The following is an 18907-nucleotide window of genomic DNA, read 5'->3' as shown; positions in this document are numbered from 1 at the left end:
TATACAACCATCCATAATAACGTTTGAGAGAAGCCTGCAGTCATGTCATCAAGATAGACCATAACGTACTGTAGATCATTGATGTTGACCAGAATGCAACATTATTCAACATCACACATTTTTTAGATGTATGAGAAGACATAATGAGGTTAATGAGTGTTTACCCACATTATAGGGAAGAGAGAGTGGGTAACCTCAACAATGTAATAACATGAGTTAACCAAAAAATGTTATATTACTCTACATCTGATCTTTGGATTAAGTGATTTGATTATCTAATTTATCAATTAAGTGTTGAAATTCATAAATACATTAGTAATAGCCAGTGTATAACCTGTTTTAGAGTAGGGAATAATGAAACCCCCCCAAAAAAATTGTATGGTTTATTGTTTCTGCTAAAGGAGAAGTTCCCTCATGGCTAAACCCAGATACCGGAAAACCAGTTCAAAAACACAAGTGATTAAAGGTACGGTAACCACATTTATCAGACTCAAAGGGAGATGGTCTCATGGCAGAGGGATATGCAATGTATTTGCAATTTATTATACAAAACATTTTAAACAGGACAAGCAATTTGAACATCTGAAACAAAGCTCATTACTTCATCCTATAATTATTTGATTACAACTTGATTCAAGCTATACAAAACTAATTGACACAGAGAGTACAAAGGACAGAGGACATGCATAATCTAACCTGTTAACTGTTTACAAGTCTCCCATGTTGGTTTGTCTCTGTGGTCTTTGCATGGTATGGTGGCTATCTGGGCAGACTGGAGAGGACCCCTACATCCCAGGGCCCTGACCCGAGGGTGGGAACACAGTGCCTGATTGGACAGAGAGGCTCATGGGCCTTGAGTGCCTCAGTCAGACGCCTTTGCTCCTCAGACAGAAACTGTACCTCCTTCTTCAGCCGCCTGTTCTTCTGATCCAGACACTCATATGCCTGTATGGGACAAACTGGGCTCAGTTACTTTACAATCTTACTAGTAGAGTAGAATAAAAGTTGAATCCACTTGATTCAGAGAATAAGTGTGACATTGATAGCTGCGTTATTCCTGTTATATAAGAGAAAAGGTTAGACTATGCCAAGATAGTTGTGTGACGATAAGGAGTCTGTTACGCACGTAAAGACCCACCTTATGCAGCTCATCTGCTCTCTGTGTCTGTCTTTTTCGGCTCTTCTGTGCTGCCACCCTGTTATTGTCCCTTCTTTTTAGTCTCCAGTCATCATCTTCATCACCAGAGCTCTGCAGCAAAGGTACAGAATGCCACATGTCAGTCAGAATATCACACAACACTGCTACTCCCTCCCTGATTAAGCTTTGTGTGGTCATCCAACACAATGATGCTGATTACCATTCCATTTGTCAATAGTTTCTAGAAATGTCCGGTTAATCCTCATGACATGATAAATAGGCTAGTTAAAAAATAAAAAAAAGATTCCATTGTGATAAATTGTATAGACTGACAAAAAGTAAACAAAGGAATAATTGTATAAACCATTCAACTTTAGCCTACTATTTTTGTGTATTTGACACTTACCTCGCATCTTTGAAGCATAAAACTGCTTTGATCATTGATTTGCAGAAAGCCGCTAGAAATATCGCAGTCAGACATCCCAGACGCAATAAGTTTAGCCTATATCGATTATTTAAAATATGAAATGTATTAAAAAAAAAAAGTCGCTTTTGAAGGTAGCAAGTTCCAAGATATATAATCTACAAAAGTGATACGGATTTGCATGCAAGAGACAAACAGTTTCAGTTGTTCAAAGTGCACTTGCCGCTTCATTGAAGACGCCAATATTTATTTTAAATCACGTGCTAAATAGTGTGTGACGCCCTTTGAGCGTTGGGACAAGAGCAAAGCAGCACATACTTTACTTTATTTTAAAAGTGCTTGTTAAATTGTTTAAAATAGATTTAGGTTTGTTATTCAAAACAACATGTTTTATACATTTTCTTTACATTTTAGGACCAGATGCTCGTTCCCACAATGTTTCAGAAAGATTAAGATTTTTTTTTTTTAATGCTATGTTCAATCTGGCTGTTACAGCTTGTATTCTTATATTCTCATAAGCCTACAACTGAGGATGACCTCAACGCTATGACAAATGTTGTATACAAAATAATAGCAAAAAAGGGGACTGTTTTAAAGTGATTCTATAGAGGTGTATACATTATACATACGGTATGCAGTTCCCGTTATCCACCATGTGAGGGCGATATTGTATCACAGACTTCTGCGAACATAAACCCCATCACTGTTGAAATACTACAGTACTGCATCCTTCCAATCACAATAGGAGCATAGTTGTTCCTGCACAAATAGGAGCATAGTTGTTCCTGAGCTCTGCCTGCTCTATGGCTCTCTTGATGGGTGGTCTGGTCCTGCTATATGTCTTGTCCTCTCTGTTGGGCCTGCTGCTGAACACCTCCCCAAACACCTCCAGGGACTTGGCTGTAGGACGCATGTTCAGCACCTGTCTCAGACCCTTAGCCCCCTGATGCACCACCTGGAGAGACTTTACAGCAGACACATCTCTCACCAGTCACTCTTAACCGTGGTCATATATGAAATATACACTTATGTTGGATAGAAGAGGGTGTAATGGGAGCATAGCTGCGGCCTCCGACCGCAAGGCACTACAGAGGGTAGTGCGAACGGCCCAGTACATCCCCGGGGCCAAGCTTCCTGCCATCCAGGACCTCTATACCAGGCGGTGTCAGAGGATGGCCATAAAATTGTTGAAGACTCCAGCCACCAGTCACAGATTGTTCTCTCTGCTACCGCACGGCAAGCGGTACCGGAGCACCAAGTCTAGGTCCAAGAGGCTCCTAAATAGCTTCTACCCCCAAGCCATAAGACTCCAGAACAGCTAATCAAATGGGTACCCAGACTATTTGCATTGCCCCTCCCCCTGTTGCCAGTTTGTCAAGTCAACCAGCGTTTTTGTCTCAGCTCCTGCTTTTCCCAGTCTCTTTTTCTCACCCTTCTGGTTTTGACCCTTGCCTCTCCTGACTCTGAGCCCGTCTGCCTGACCACTCTGCCTGCCCCTGACCCTACCTGCCAACCTGTACCTTTGTCCCACCTCTGGATTATTGACCTCTGCCTACCCTGACCTTGAGCCTGCCTGCCATCCGGTACCGTTGCCCCACCTCTGGTTTACTGCCCTGCCTGCCTTGACCTGTCTATTGCATGCCCCTGTTGGATTATTTAACCATTGTTAATTCGACGTTGTCTGCACCTGGGTCTTAACTTCATACCTGATAGTATGAACTGGCTATTACTGACCTAGCAGACCCAGGCCAGTTGCGCAACGTTATCTCCTCCCAAGGAGCCTCAATTGGTAGGCACGAGGAATTGCTTCGTGGTCTTATGAAGGTGGTCCAAACGTTGGCTGAGCGCCATGGCCAGGCGTTGGACATGCTGCTGGAGCAGTTCTGCGGGTTGTCTAGGGGGCAGCCTGCCACGGTGGTAACCCCACCGCCCCTCAGTAACTCAGGGTTTAGCAGCGCCACCCCACCGGCCATTCCTCCTTCCCGGGAGCCCCGTTTACCTCCCCCGGAACGCTTTAAAGGAGAGCCGAGCAACTGTTGGGCGTTTTTAGCTCAGTGTGCCCTCATTTTCGAGTTTCAGACCTCCTCTTTCCCCTCAGATCACTCCAAGATAGCCTACCTCATCACGCTGTTTCCCGAGCCTATGCAACTAGGCAGAGCTGGGCTGTCGCCAGCGGAACGGGGACACAGGATCAACACAAAGAGCTGTCTGTATTACGGGACTTTTGGTCATTTTGTGTCCTCTTGCCCAGTAAAAGACTTTTGGACGCCACATTGGCTTCCGAGCTGAACATCCTCACTCAGCCCCTTTCCATTCCCAAGGATGTTAGAGCGCTGGACGGGTGCTCTAGAGGTCGGGTCACCCATAACACCACTCCTGGCTCCAATCCCCTCAACTGGTGTACGGGTGCTATCATGGGCTGGAGTCTGTTCTGCCACACCCATTGTCTGAAGTCGGCGCAACCTGCCCCGGGATGTCTTCCTGGGGGCTTGGAAGTTGCTCCTGACCTCTCCGACATTCCCGCAGAGTACCAGGACCTCTGGGAGGTGTTCAACAAGTCCTGGGTCACGTCCCTTCCACCACACCACCCCTATGACTGCGGAATTGACCTCCCTAGCACCATCACGCCCTGGGGATGTCTATACTCTCTGTCGGGACCAGAGACCAAGTCTATGGATATCTACATTGGGGAATCCCTAGCTACAGGATTTACCCATCCCTCTTCCTCTCCCGCAGGGTTCTTCTTCATGGGAAAAAAGGACAAGACCCTGAACCGTTATCCACTACCACTCATTTCCTCGGCCCTCAACCCGCTCCAGGGGGGGTCACTGTTTTCTCCAAGCTGGATCTACAAAACACCTACCACCTGGGGCGGATACGAGAGGGGGACGAGTGGAAGACCGCCTTCAACACTGCCAGCGGCCATTACGAATAGCTGGTCATGCCCTTTGGCCTCACCAACACCCCTGCCGTGTCCAGGCTCTGGTGAATGATGTTCTCCGCGACATGTGAACCGGTTCGTCTTCGTTTACATTGATGACATCCTCGTCTTCTCACGCTCTCCCCAAGAACACCTGCTCCACTGACCGGGCGTTCCGAGCCCTTAACCACCGCTTCAACACTGCTCCTATCCTGGTTCATCCAGACCCTTCCCGTCAGTTCGTGGTTTAGGCCGATGCTTCAGATGTCGGAGTGGGGGCTGTCCAATCCCAACATTCTGCCCTGGACCTTAGGCTGCATCCCTGCTCCTTCTTCTGCCACCGCCTCAATGCCACAGAGAGGAACTACGATGTGGGGAATCGGGAGCTTCTCGCGGTGAAGATGGCATTGGAGGAATGAGGTCACTGGCTAGAAGGGGCAGAATATCCGTTCATTGTGTGGACCGGCCACAAAAACCTGGAGTATCTCCGCACCGCCAAGCGCCTCAACTCCAGGCAAGCGAGATGGGCCATGCTTTTTACCCAGTTCAACTTTTCCCTCTCCTACCGGACAGGGTCCAAGAACGTCAAGCCGGATGCCTTGTCTCGCCGTTATAACCCCACGGCAACCACCCCAAAGCCCGAGACCATCCTTCCCACCTCGTGCCTGGCGACGGCACTCAGCTGGGGTATAGGGAAACAGGTCCGGGAGGCGCACCGGTCTCCTGGTGGACATAGTCTCTGACCAGGGTCCGAAATTCTCGTCCTGGTTCTGGAAGGCGTTCTGCACGATCATTGGGTCGTCGGCCAGCCTGTCCTCCGGATTCCACCCCCAGTCCAACGGCCAGTCAGAACGAGCCAACCAGGACTTAGAGACAACACTTTGCTGCCTAGTCTCTGCCAACCCTACACCTGGAGTCAGCAACTGGTATGGGTTGAGTACGCCTGCAACACCCTTCCTTGCTCTGCCACTGGTCTCTCACCCTTCGAGTGTTACTTGGGATATCAACCTCCGCTCTTCCCCGAGCAAGAGGAGGAAGTCAGCAATCCCTCTGCCCAGATGTTCATCCGCCGCTGTCGCCGTACCTGGAAGAGAGCACGGGCCGATCTGTTGAAGACCACTTCCAGGTATAGGCGACAAGCGGATTGCCACCGGACCCCTGCTCCATGCTATCGGCTCGGGCAGAGAGTATGGCTCTCCACCTGGGACCTGCCCCTCAAGGTGGAGTCCCATAAACTTTCCCCCCATTTCATCGGCCCGTTCCCAATCTTTAGAGTCATTAGCCTCACTGCTGTTCGTCTTTTGTTACCCCGTACCCTCCATATTCACCCTACTATCCATGTGTCTAGGATTAAGCCTGTGTCTCCCCCCCTTCTTCTGTTTCCAAGCCAAGTCCTCCTCCCTGTGTCATCGATGGCCATTCAGCATACACAGTGAGACGCCTCCTGAATGTTCGACCACGGGGCAAGGGTTTCCAGTACCTGGTTGACTGGGAGGGTTATGGCCCGGAGGAGAGGTGCTGGGTCCCCGCTAGAGACATCCTGGACCCAGCCCTCATTGCCGACTTCCACCGCCGGCACCCCGGTCAACCAGGTTGGCCCCCAGGTAGGATGCCAGGTGGCGCCCTTAGAGGGGGTGGTATTGTCACACCCTGATCTGTTTCACCTGTCTTTGTGATTGTCTCCACCCCCCCTCCAGGTGTCACCCATCTTCCACATTATCCTCTGTTTATTTATACCTGTGTTCTCTGTTTGTCTGTTGCCAGTTCGTATTGTTCGTCAAGTCAACCAGCGTTTTTGTCTCAGCTCCTGCTTTTCCCAGTCTCTCTTTTTCTCACCCTCCTGGTTTTGACCCTTGCCTGTCCTGACTCTGAGCCCACCTGCCTGACCACTCTGCCTGCACCTGACCCGGAGCCTGCCTGCCGACCTGTACCTTTGCCCCACCTCTAGATTATTGATCTCTGCCTACCCTGACGCTGAGCCTGCCTGCCGTCTGGTATCGTTGCTCCACCTCTGGTTTACTGACCGCTGCCTGCCTTGACCTGTCTATTGCCTGCCCTGTTGGAATATTAAACCATTGTTAATTCGACGTTGTCTGCATCTGGGTCTTACCTTGATACCTGATAAAAAATAAAGCATACTTTACCTTGATACCTGATAAAAAATAAAGCATACTTTCAGTTTGTGAACATATGGTGTATGTTATATTTTCAAATGTATGAAAGTTCAAACAGCAACACTGAAGGGGCAATCAGCAGTGTCTATGCCCATTTTTGGACTTATAAATTAATGATATGTGCCTATTTATTCTTGAAGAATATAACATATAAATGCCTCATGAGTTTAGTTCAACTGTAGTACCCCATCAGAACCCAAAATATAAGCATGTTTTACTCCAACGTTTGTAAACAAAGAAGTGCAAACACTATATAGCTTCAAATCATGCTTAAAACTATCATTCTGATATAATGGATGGTCAGTCTTTACATCCATAGCTCAGTCTTTGAATTTGAGAATGGTTATATTTCTCCAGCCCAAACTCGCAACTTTTTACCGAACCGGGGTGGGGAGTACTCTTTGTTATCGTTTCTACTGCTGATTGACGCTTTAAATATGAGAGTGACATATAATCACGGCTATGCAAAAGTAATGCTACCCTTTTCAATAGGACCATTATAAAAACGTAATAAAAAATGAAACCAACCATGACTTTACGTTCTGCCTTTAATGACTGTACGACATAGGGGAGGATCTCTATAGGACATGTACGTCGTTTCCGAGCCGTTCCCAAAATATTCTCATCCAGCAGGCTGTAAAGAGCACTGCGTTCATCTTCTAAGTGATATTTTACTGCTGCAATTTGGAAGTCTTTCTGAATTAACTTATTTGTTTTATAATGGGAACTAAACATCTGCATACCGTATCAAAAATTGTCAATAGACTGAGCAACAAAGTCTCCTATGTGCCTTGAGCTGCTTAGCCAGAATCAAACTATCTGTGCTCACAACTACAGTAGGTTACATTTCTAACACTTTAATATCACATGCAGCCAGCAAGAATGATTTCCCAGAAACAGCGAAGTTGTGGGGTACACAGGTGCAGTGAACATATATTCTAGGTTTATTGTAAAGCATGTTCACTATCTTCAAAACAACTGATCAAAAGAGGAGAATATCAAACTCATTTCATTGTGGTTGATAGTACACATATATTTCATCTGTTCAATTGAAAGGCAATAGCCATATTTTTTAATAGGCGACACAGTTAGGAAATATGTCAGAGAGATATGCTCACCCTCTTCCTTTCGAGCCTCCTCCCATGTCTGATCATTGATCAACACGTTCTTTAACAGCGCTCTCGAAGTTCTAGAAATCAAGACACCAAGTTAAACTGAGTCTTGCGCTTCGATCACACCGACAGGATCATTGCATTTTGGTACACCAGAATTACATTAAATTCCAAAGTAACGCTGCATTTGCCTTGCAGCATTGCGGTGTGGTGCATACTGTATGTTGGATTTGTCAAACTGTATGCGTAGACAGAAATGGTAGCAGAAGGTAAATGTTGAACTTTTGTTGCATACAAATCCAGACTGCCATGTATACTCCCTCTCAGGCCTCTAGGTCATCAGGCTGCTTATTATCCTGCACACCTGTCACCATCGTCAAGGGCACCAACGCCTCATGACACTCACCTGGACTCCATCACCTCCTTGATTATCTTCCCTGTATCTGTCACTGTCCTTGGTTCTTTCCTCAGGTGTTATTGACTCTATTTCATGTTGGTGCGTTGTTTGTGTTTCGTGTTTATTGTTTTGTTTATTTATTAAAACACTCACTCTCTGTACATGCTTCCTGACTCTCAGCGCACTCGTTACAGAATAACACCTCAACTAAAGGAAGCATCAGGGAGTGTTTTTAGTTTTTTTTGTGTCAGTGTATATGACGTCGGGTCCGGGAGTCGCTACAGGCTCTCATGCCTCAGCCGGATCGCCAGGCTCCCATGCTTCCACTGCCTCAGCTGGTCTGTCAGGTCCCCGCGCCCCAGCCGGCATGACAGGTTCCCGCACTTCAGCAGGGCTGACCGGTACGCTCCTGATCCCCGGGTTCGTCCCCTTTGTCGGAGTCCTGCGCACGTCGGGAAAGGGGTACGGTCACGTATACTCCCTCAGGCCTCTAGGTCATCAGGCTGCTTATTATCCTGCACACCTGTCACCATCGTCAAGCGCACTAGCGCCTCATGACACTCACCTGGACTCCATCACCTCCTTGATTATCTTCCCTATATCTGTCACTCCCCTTGGTTCTTTCCTCAGGTGTTATTGACTCAGTTTCATGTCGGTGCGTTTGTGTTTCGTGTTTATTGTTTTAATTATTTATTAAAACACTCACTCCCTGTACTTGCTTCCTGACTCTCAGCGCACTCGTTACACAGACGATGCTGCATACTATTTTGCGCAACGACGCTTCGAACACACACCTACAGCGTCATTTCGCAAAATAGTATACGGCATCATCTGGATATTTATGCTACAAAAGTTCAACCTTCACCTTCTGCTACCATTTCTGTCAAGCTGTCTATGCATACAGTTTGATCAAACACACGGCAACTGCCTCTGCAATGCTGCAAGGCAAACGCAGTGTTTCACTGGAAATGAATAATTCTGGTGTACCAAAATGCAATGAGCTGTCGATGCACTGCAGATATTTCAGATTAACGCAATGCATTCACACAGCCTGGAGACCGGATGTTGACTTGCATAAGTGAGCGTTTGGGTCAGGAAAGTTTCCTCTCACAACCTCTACAAGCCAGAATGTTTAATAAAATTATATTTTAACTTACTTGACCGGTTGTCTGCTATTCGTCCTTTTGCAAGTAGGAATGTGAGACAATATATCCATAGGAAAGTATAATTACCTCAACTTTTCAAAGCGCTGGTAGTGCGTCAAGATTTCTATCACTTGAAGCATGTGCAGAACCATGTAAACACGTGCACAATAAGTATGTATTTGTCTTCTGCATGCATTGTCATTTTATGCACATGCTTCAGGTGATGTACAAGCAACCAAAATAATGCCTCTGGCACTTTCAATGTATTGAGCTGTTGTAGACTTCCGATCTGTGCGTGACAGTAATGACTGATTTGATTGGAGGTGCCGAATAGGCATTGTTTCAGTCATTTTTTATATACCTTTTTTGGAAGTACATACCAGCTGTAATGGGAGTAAATTAAGAGAGTTTCTCAGCTAAATTCTATATTTGTGAGTAACGAACATATTTCGACATCACGTTTGCAGAGCTGTCAATAATGAGAGTTTGAATCAGAGCTTCCTGGGCGTTAGCAAGGAGATCCGTCATACTCATCGCCGACATCTCTAACACACCTTTATCTCAGCTAGTTAACTAAAGTAATATGTACATATCAAGCTGTATTATTATTTGTCTTTTGCAGGCTAGCTACAGTTGAAGTCGGAAGTTTACATACACCTTAGCCAAATACATTTAAACTCAGTTATTCACAATTCCTGACATTTAATCCAAGTAAAAATTCCCTGTTTTAGGTGAGTTGGGATCACCACTTTATTTTAAGAATGTGACATGTCAGAAAAATAGTAGAGAGAATGATTTATTTCAGCTTTTATTTATTTCATCACATTCCCAGTGGGTCAGAAGTGTACATACACTCAATTAGTATTTGGTAGCATTGCCTTTAAATTGTTTAACTTGGGTCAAACGTTTCAGGTAGCCTTCCACAAGCTTCCCACAATAAGTTGGGTGAATTTTGGCCCATTCCTCCTGACAGAGCTGGTGTAACTGAGTCAGGTTTGTAGGCCTCCTTACTCGCACACGCTTTTTCAGTTCTGCCCACATATTTTCTATAAGATTGAGGTCAGGGCTTTGTGATGGCCCCTCCAATACCTTGACTTTGTTGTCCTTAAGCCATTTTGCCACATCTTTGGAAGTATGCTTGGGGTCATTGTCCATTGGAAGACCCATTTGCTACCAAGCTTTAACTTCCTGACTGATGTCTTGAGATGTTGCTTCAATATATCCACATAATTTTCCTCTCTCATGATGCCATCTATTTTGTGAAGTGCACCAGTCCCTCCTGCAGCAAAGCACCCCCACAACATGATGCTGCCACCCCCGTGCTTCACGGTTGGGRTGGTGTTCTTCGGCTTGCAAGCATCCCCCTTTTTCCTCCAAACAAAACAATGGTCATTATGGCCAAACAATTCTATTTTTGTTTCATCAGACCAGAGGACATTTCTCCAAAAAGTACAATCTTTGTACCCATGTGCAATTGCAAACCGTAGTCTGACTTTTTTATGGCGGTTTTGGAGCAGTGGCTTCTTCCTTGTTGAGCGGCCTTTCAGGTTATGTCGATATAGGACTCGTTTTACTGTGGATATAGATACTTTTGTACCTGTTTCCTCCAGCGTCTTCACAAGGTCCATTACTGTTGTTCTGGGATTGATTTGCACTTTTCACACCAAAGTACTAGTAAATCTCTAGGAGATAGAACAGGTCTCCTTCCTGAGCGGTATGACGGTGCTGTGGTCCCATGGTGTATATACTTGCGTACTATTGTTTGTACAGATGAGCGTGGTACCTTCAGGCATTTGAAAATTGCTCCCAAGGATGAACCAGACTTGTGGAGTTCTACAAAAAAAATTTCTGAGGTCTTGGCTGATTTCTTCAGATTTTCCCATGATGTCAAGCAAAGAGGCACTGAGTTTGAAGGTAGGCCTTGAAATACATCCACAGGTACACCTCCAATTGACTCAAATGATGTCAATTAGCCTATCAGAAGCTTCTAAAGCCATGACATCATTTTCTGGAATTTTCCAAGCTTTTTAAAGGCAAAGTCAACTTAGTGTATGTAAACTTCTGACCCACTGGAATTGTGATACAATGAATTATAAGTTAAATAATCTGTCTGTAAACAATTGTTGGAAAAATTACTTGTTTCATGCACAAAGTAGATGTCCTAACCGACTTGCCAAAACTATAGTTTGTTAACAAGAAATTTGTGGAGTGGTTGAAAATTAGTTTTAATGACTCCAACCTGAGTGTATGTAAACTTCCGACTTCAACTGTAGCTGTTGACTTCATCACAGACCTTCCTGAATCCTCTGGTAACACCACCATCCTTGCCATAGTAGTTTTTCAAAAATGTGTCTGGTTCCTCTTCCTTATTTGCAATGGAATTGGTGGAGTGTATGTTCCAGCAGATGTTCTGTCTGTACGGGTTTGCGGAGGACATCGTCTCTGACCGCGGGCCCCAGTTTGTCTCCCTGGTGTGGCGAGCCTTCTGTGACCGACTGGAGGTCACCTTCAGCCTCTCCTCCGGGTACCACCCCCAGACCAACGGTCAGACAGAACGCCAGAACCAATAAATAGGGAAGTACCTCCGCCAACAATGTTCTGCCTCTCCACACGACTGGAGTCGCTATATGGCCTGGGCCGAATACGCTCAGAACTCACTCATGCACTCACCCCTCCGCCTTACTCCGTTTCAGTGTGTTCTTGGTTACCAACCCCCMATGTTTCCCTGGGAGGCGGAGCCTGGTACTGTCCAAGCTGTCGACGACTGGTTTTGGCGTAGTGAGTGTGTATGGGAGACCGCTCACCGGAATCTGCAGGTAGCCTTTAATACACAGAAAAGCTTTGCCGACATACGCCGCCGACCTATGCCACTCTTTCACCCTGGACAGCTTGTGTGGCTCTCTACCATAGACATCCGGCTCCGCCTCCCCTGCATAAAGTTCTGTCCTCGCTTCATTGGTCCCTTCAAGATAACCCATCGCATCAACCCTGTCACGTACCGCCTCCAGTTACCCCGTCAGTATAAAATCTCCTTGTCCTTCCATGTGTCTCTTTTAAAACCGGTCACCTACGGTCCTCTTCATCCTCTAGTCTCTACCTGCACTGTACCCCCACCGTTGGATGTCAGAGGGGAACCTGCCTACGCCATTCAGGCCATCCTTGATTCCAAATGCCTGAGAGGTCGCATCCACTACCTAGTGGACAGGGAAGGTTATGGGCCTGAAGGCCGGTCTTGGGTCCCCGACCAGGACATCCTCGACCCAGAGATGATTCAGGCATTTCACCATAACTGTCTGGATCGTCCCGCTCCCCGACCTCGGGGTTGACCCCCGAACAGACCCACTGGACATCAGCCTCGACGCAGAACGCAGGGTCAGTCCACAACCTCGTCGAACCAGCCTGCCGGACCTAGGTGTCCGCCTCTGCTCCCCCGCCCGCCAGCTTCAGGCCAAAGAGTTAAATCTTGCTTTCATCAGACTAGAGAATCTTGTTTCTCATGGTCTGAGAGTCCTTTAGGTACCTATTGGAAAACTCCAAGCGGGCTGCCATGTGTCTTTTACTGAGGAGTGTCTTCCGTCTGGCCACTCTACAATTGTGGAGTGATGTAGAGATGGTTGTTCTTCTGGAAGGTTCGCCCATCACCACAGAGGAACTCTGGAGCTCTGTCAGAGTGACCATCAGGTTCTTGGTCACCTCCCTGACCAAGGCCCTTCTCCCCCGATTGCTCAGTTTGGCCTGGCGGCCAGCTCTAGGAAGAGTCTTGGTGGTTCCAAACCTCTTCCATTTAAGAATGGTCACTTTGTTCTTGGGGACCTTCAATGCTGCAGAAATGTTTTGGTACCCTTCCCCAGATCTTTGCCTCGACTCGAATTCCTTCGACCTCATGGCTTGGTTTTTGCTCCGACATGCACTGTCAACTGTGAGACCTTACATAGACAGGTGTGTGCCTTTCCAAATAATTTCCAATCAATTGAATTTACCACAGATGGACTCCAATCAAGTTGTAGAAACATCTCAAGGATGATCAATGGAAACAGGATGCGCCTGAGCTCAATTCTGAGTCTGAATACTTATTTGCATAAGGTATTTCTGTTTTGATTTGTAATACATTTGCAAAAATGTCTAAACCTGTTTTCACTTTGTCATTATGGGGTATTGTGTGTAGATTGATGAGGACATTTTTTTTATTTAATCCATTTTAGAATAAGGCTGTAATGTAACAAAATGTGGGAAAAGTCAATGGGTCTGAATACTTTCCGAATGTACTGTACTGTAGGCCTACTCATAGAATCCCATGGAAAAGCCACTTATCAGATCACCAGTCCAATGCAGCAGGTCTGTCTGGCCCTGCACCATGCTGAAACGTACATGTCATATTCTGGTGTAAAAACTGTAAGATGATGTGACTTCTGTAAAGCAAACGGATTAGACTTATTAAGCCTGTGCTCCCGCTTGCTAAGCTGCATGTGAACTCTGACAGAACAACTTCTTAAGTCACTAACAATTCACCCTGCCTGCTGATACCCTAAATTATCTATATCCTTTGCATGAGCTTTGGAAGGAATGTATGTCTGTCATAAACCATTCTTTCACAGTGTTAATTTGGTGGAGCCCAGAGAGGCAAGTATTTGGACAAAGTCAACAATGTCTCAATAACAACGCAGAGTAAGCTGGTGGGGACAGGGCGCTCTAGCTGGACATTCCCAGCATGTGTTTTTGTGTGGGACTGACTGACTGTTGGCACGGGCTGGGAAACCTTTGGCTAACCACCCACTGTTCAACTGGTTTACAATAAGCGGGGTCCTACTTTGCACTGCCTAGTGCCCATTTCAGATTTGTGCTGAGGTTATGTTTTGCCAATAGACTGAATCATTGACAGTTCGGATATTTTTCTGTCGACCCTCATCTGTTAAACTGTCTCTTTTTATTATTTTGATTACAGATTGGTCTTGACTTCACACCTTGGTACGCCCCCACTTTTCAGGACAGATAAGAACAGTTGACTGTTTTCAACAAGCAATTACAAATGTACAAGGAGCTGGATTTGCCAGTGTCAGTTCATCGTGGATAGTGCCTTGATCCATATTGCTATGTGTACTAGACACACCATTACATGAATGTTATCAGACTGTGGGCAAGTGCAATGAGCAGTGTCCTTGGCAGGGATAAGAACAGGCTTTGCATGGAATGTCTCACTGTAACTGGATATTACTGAGCGTTATTATTTGTCACCAGTATATTTCTACTGACCGTTTATTGTTGTGTAACCAAAGTTGAGGGCATTTCCTCTGTGACGCAGGAACATCCATTCCCAATCAGCTGCAAAGGTCACCATAGCTACTCTGAAAGAACAGTGTGGATGTATTAAAATCAGGATTGCATAAGACTGCCTCACTGCTGAAGTGATGAATGTGTTTTTAGAAGGCCTTAACATGTGCTATTTTGGCTATCCTATTAGGTACCACTCGGGCTTTGATGCACAACTTTGCAGGGAAACCATCAGTGGCCACGGAAGAAGTGCAGGCAGGGTACTTCTTCTCCTTCTCTCCAGCTGTCTCTGCAGCAATGAACAGGTGAGCGATAGTTGTTCATTAACCTGCAGTAATCCAGTAATTTCTCAGTACTGTATGTCCTCATTGTTATAGATATCCCTTACCTTTTCTAACCCCTTGATCTTTGAATATGCATTCAAAGCTCTTGTTTCAAGTTTTAAAGATTGGTTAAAGGCTGCTTTCACTTTGCCAAATGCTGTGTGCGTTTTCTGCAAAACATAAAACTCTGAAACGGCCGTATGGTGTGATAAAACCAGACATGATTTTTGATAGTTCCTGTTGAGTCCCCTCATAATGACTGTGTTGTTACTGTGTTGTTACTGTGTTGTTACTGTGTTGTAACAGAGAGCCAAACTGATTCCATTGGAACACATCTGTCTGGAGACAGACTCTTTTGTCTTGGGAAAAACATGAAAACATAAAACACATAAAAACATGTGGGTTATCATCATTTGGAATGCAACAATATGGAAAGCAGCAACCTGGTTGTTTTGAATCGTTAAACGTATTATATATCTCCCCTCTCCAGTAAAGGAATGAACCTAAGAACACACTGCTTGTCTGTGAGTACATTGCTCAAGTCAAAGGAATCACACCTCAAATGGTTATTCATGCCACCACAGAGAATGCCCTCCGATTGGTAACAGACCCAATAACATTATATAGTATCCCCTCCTCATGAAGAAAATCACATGAGCTAATTATAATACACAAAGTAAGCAAAACAATTAAATCCTTCCAATATTGCCTAAATCTATCAATAAGACACAGTACTAATGGGATAGACCTATATAAGCAATAGGCCTATAACAATTGAGATGTACAAACTATGCCATGAGGGAACAATGAGCGGATTAGAGGCAAGCCGTAATTTCGAGGAGCAAGTTAAGACGGACGTAGTCAATATAACTATTTGTTCAGGACTTTTGAAATGTACCGCGACAGAATTCAGAACATGGCCCGCTCTTACAGTTTTATCCCTGTGCACCAAGTCAGAACAGAAGAATAAATAACGGGGGCAAATGAGCAGACAACGAAAGCTTTTACAATATTAGCTGATGACATTTCTCTAAAATAGGCTATAGGCTACATGTGCACCACTAATTCAGAACAGTAGGCAAAGTTCTGAGGGGGAGAGGGACCAAATTATTAGGGTGAGACACATGGGCTACTAATAGCTTACTACACAACATACACTTAGTATTAATTTCTTAGCTACAGTATGCATATCTCCCTGGTGTATTAAATCATGTATGTAGCAGCATACAATACATTTTTGGATTGTGCTATGCTCACTTGAACAGGAAGGTGGCACGGCGGTCCTTCTTGTGGGCAAATGTTGTCATCAAAGTCTAGCATTCTCTGGATTCATAGTGCTTTCATGACATCTGGGAAATATGGAAAAAAACTAAGTAAAATCTTGATGTTAGTGATCTTCAGGCTGGAGCTCTAGAAAGAGGCGTGATTTCTCGACTTGAAAATCTGAGTTGGATGACCATTCAAAACCCTATTTTCCCAGTCGGAGCTCGTTTTTTTCTGAGTTCCCAGTTGTTTTGAACTCACTGAAGTCTGAGATTTCCCAATTCCGAGTTTCCAGTTGTTTTGAAAGTGGCAGAAGTCATGCTGGATTGACAGAATAGCCAATGTATTCAGCCTTTTCTGGCCCATGGTGTTGTGTGTGAATGTTTATCCTCTTAAGCGATAGATGTTTTAAATACTTAAATCCAGACTTGGACCACACACACTCTCCACCGAATAGCAGGCAGAGGACGCAAAATAGTGATTGCTTTGCAACGCTTGGAGTTAGCCACTGATTCCTTCCAAACCACTCATTGTTGAAGTTGTGATTTCTGACTTGTTGTGTAATGTTTATGTTCAATGGCCGATGAGCACCGATACGTTTTATCTATAATTTCTCTTCAAATATAAAGGTTTGAAAATTATTTTCCAGTAGATTGTTGACATGATTCATGATGATGACTGCTTGTCAAGCTTGCTAGCTAAGATTTTGAAAGTATGATGTTGGCATGATCAGTCCAATCAACGCTATGGTAGATATAACGTGATTTGACATAATTTTATCTGTTGGCCAATGATCTTGAGCCTTCTTGGATGGGGACTTTGAATGTAAATCTATGGCAGCACCTAAGGGGGCTTGAATTGCCTAGCTCGCCCTGTAGATTCTGTGGTGACGTAGTGTCCCCATGAGTGATAGAACACTCAACCAATCACTGCGCAATTAGAGAAGATTACAAACGCATATGCGTTGTATTTTCTGATGGCTGCCCCTCAACCACAGAAAGCACTGAGCTAGGCTGAAACACCTGCATTTTGGACCTGCCTTATTCAAGAAAGCAAAAAAGAGACCACGTTTGTATGCAGCTTTATTAACTCAATATACAGTGCGTTCTGAAAGTATTCATACCCCTTGTCTTTTTCCAGATGTTGTTACATTACAGCCTTATTCTGAAATGGATTAAAAAAAAATGGGTTAATCAATCTACACACAATACCCCATAATTACAAAGCAAAAACCGTAAAAAAAAAAATATATGTATAAAAACAGAAATACCTTATTTACATAATTATTCAGACCCTTTGCTATGAGACTCGAAATTGAGCTCAGGTGCATCCTGTTTCCATTGATCATCCTTGAGATGTTTTTACAACTTGATTGGCGTCTACCTTGGGTAAATTCAATTGATTGAACATGATTTGGAAAGGCACACACCTGTCTATGTAAGGTCCCACAGTTGACAGTGCATGTCAGAGCAAAAACCATGCCATGAGGTTGAAGGAATTGTCCGTAGAGCTCCGAGACAGGAGTGTCGAGGCAAAGATCTGGGGAATGGTACCAAATAATTTCTGCTGCATTGAAGGTTCCAAAGAACACAGAGGCCTCCATCCTTCTTAAATGGAAGAAGAGATGACCAAGAACCTGATGTTCAGTCTGACAGAGCTTCAGAGTTCCTCTGTGGAGATGGGAGAACCTTCCAGAAGGACAACCATCTTTGCAGCACTCCACCAATCAAGCCTTTATGGTAGTGGCAGACGGAAGCCACTCCTCAGTAAAAGGCACATGGCAGCCCGCTTGGAGTTTGCCAAAAGGCACCTAAAGAACTCTCAGACAATGAGAAACAAGATTCTCTGGTCTGACGAAACCAAGATTGAAAGCTTTGGCCTGAATGGAGGAAACCTGGTACCATCCCTATGGTGAAGCATGGTGGTGGCAGAAGCATGCTGTGGGGATGTTTTTAACGGCAGGGACTGGGAGACTAGTCAGGATCGAAGGAAAGATGAATGTAGCAAAGTACAGAGAGATCCTTGATGAAACCTGCTCCAGAGCACCAGGACCTCAGACTGGGGCAAAGGTTCACCTTCCAGCATGACAACGACCCTAAGCACACAGCCAAGACAGCGCAGGAGTGGCTTCGGGACAAGCCTCTGAATGTCCTTGAGTGGCCCAGCCAGAGCCCGGACTTGAACCTGATCAAACATCTCTGGAGAGACTTGAAAATAGCTGTGCAGCGACGTTCCCCAATCAACCTGACAGAGCTTGAGAGGATCTGCAGAAAATAATGGGAGAAACTCCCCAAATACAGGTGTGCCAAACTTGTAAGATCATACCCAAGAAGATTTGAGGCTGTAATCACTGCTTCAACAAAGTACTGCGCAAAGGGTCAGAATAATTATGTGAATGTGATATTTCATTTTTTATTTTTAACACATTTCCACAAATTACTTTGTCATTAAGGGGTATTGTGTGCAGATTGATGAGAAAAAAACTATTGAAACCCTTTTAGAATAAGGCTGTAAAGTAACAAAATGTGGAAAGAGTCAAGGGGTCTGAATACTTTCAGAATGCACTGTATTTTGTTTTTACATTGTTAGCAAACTGATATGTGACACAAATGAATGCCAAAATAACATGCAAAACAAGCCAAATATATATATATATATTTTTTAGCTACACAGGTGGGGCTGAAACAGCTGGGGTTCTGCCCCACCTGCACTGAATGATGGGTCGCCACTGCGCTATAGCAAA

At 44.9% G+C, this 18907-nt stretch overlaps 1 protein-coding gene across 3 annotated transcripts; it reads right to left on the bottom strand.

Moving 5' to 3' along the window:
* Positions 1 to 506: 506 nt before the first annotated feature.
* Positions 507 to 9878, bottom strand: LOC112068146 (basic leucine zipper transcriptional factor ATF-like 3). Of its 3 annotated transcripts, XM_070438050.1 has the most exons (4): positions 7987 to 9878; positions 7775 to 7845; positions 1139 to 1249; positions 507 to 945 (listed from the first exon to the last, which is right to left on the bottom strand). In XM_070438050.1, the coding sequence occupies exons 2-4, from the start codon at positions 7808 to 7810 to the stop codon at positions 760 to 762; spliced, it is 333 nt and encodes a 110-aa protein (XP_070294151.1). In that variant the 5' UTR covers positions 7811 to 7845; positions 7987 to 9878; the 3' UTR covers positions 507 to 759. The 3 variants fall into 3 exon arrangements, with proteins under 3 accessions (XP_070294151.1, XP_023990969.1, XP_023990968.1); XM_024135201.2 differs by having other exon boundaries at positions 7775 to 9878; XM_024135200.2 differs by lacking the exons at positions 7775 to 7845; positions 7987 to 9878 and adding an exon at positions 1545 to 4432.
* Positions 9879 to 18907: the final 9029 nt, after the last annotated feature.

This window comes from Salvelinus sp. IW2-2015, unplaced genomic scaffold (genome assembly GCF_002910315.2).
Source record: "Salvelinus sp. IW2-2015 unplaced genomic scaffold, ASM291031v2 Un_scaffold86, whole genome shotgun sequence".
Lineage (NCBI taxonomy): Eukaryota > Metazoa > Chordata > Actinopteri > Salmoniformes > Salmonidae > Salvelinus > Salvelinus sp. IW2-2015.
This window is presented reverse-complemented; position numbering and strand designations above follow the sequence as displayed.

Bases quoted from the DNA above. Each gene is read 5' to 3' on its own strand.
- LOC112068146 (XM_024135200.2), bottom strand. From the start codon at position 1,619: ATGTCTGACTGCGATATTTCTAGCGGCTTTCTGCAAATCAATGATCAA. The intron at 1,250-1,544 runs GTAAGTGTCAAA...CCTTTGCTGCAG, and splicing joins TTATGCTTCAAAGATGCGAG to AGCTCTGGTGATGAAGATGA. The intron at 946-1,138 runs GTGGGTCTTTAC...TGTCCCATACAG, and splicing joins GAGCAGATGAGCTGCATAAG to GCATATGAGTGTCTGGATCA.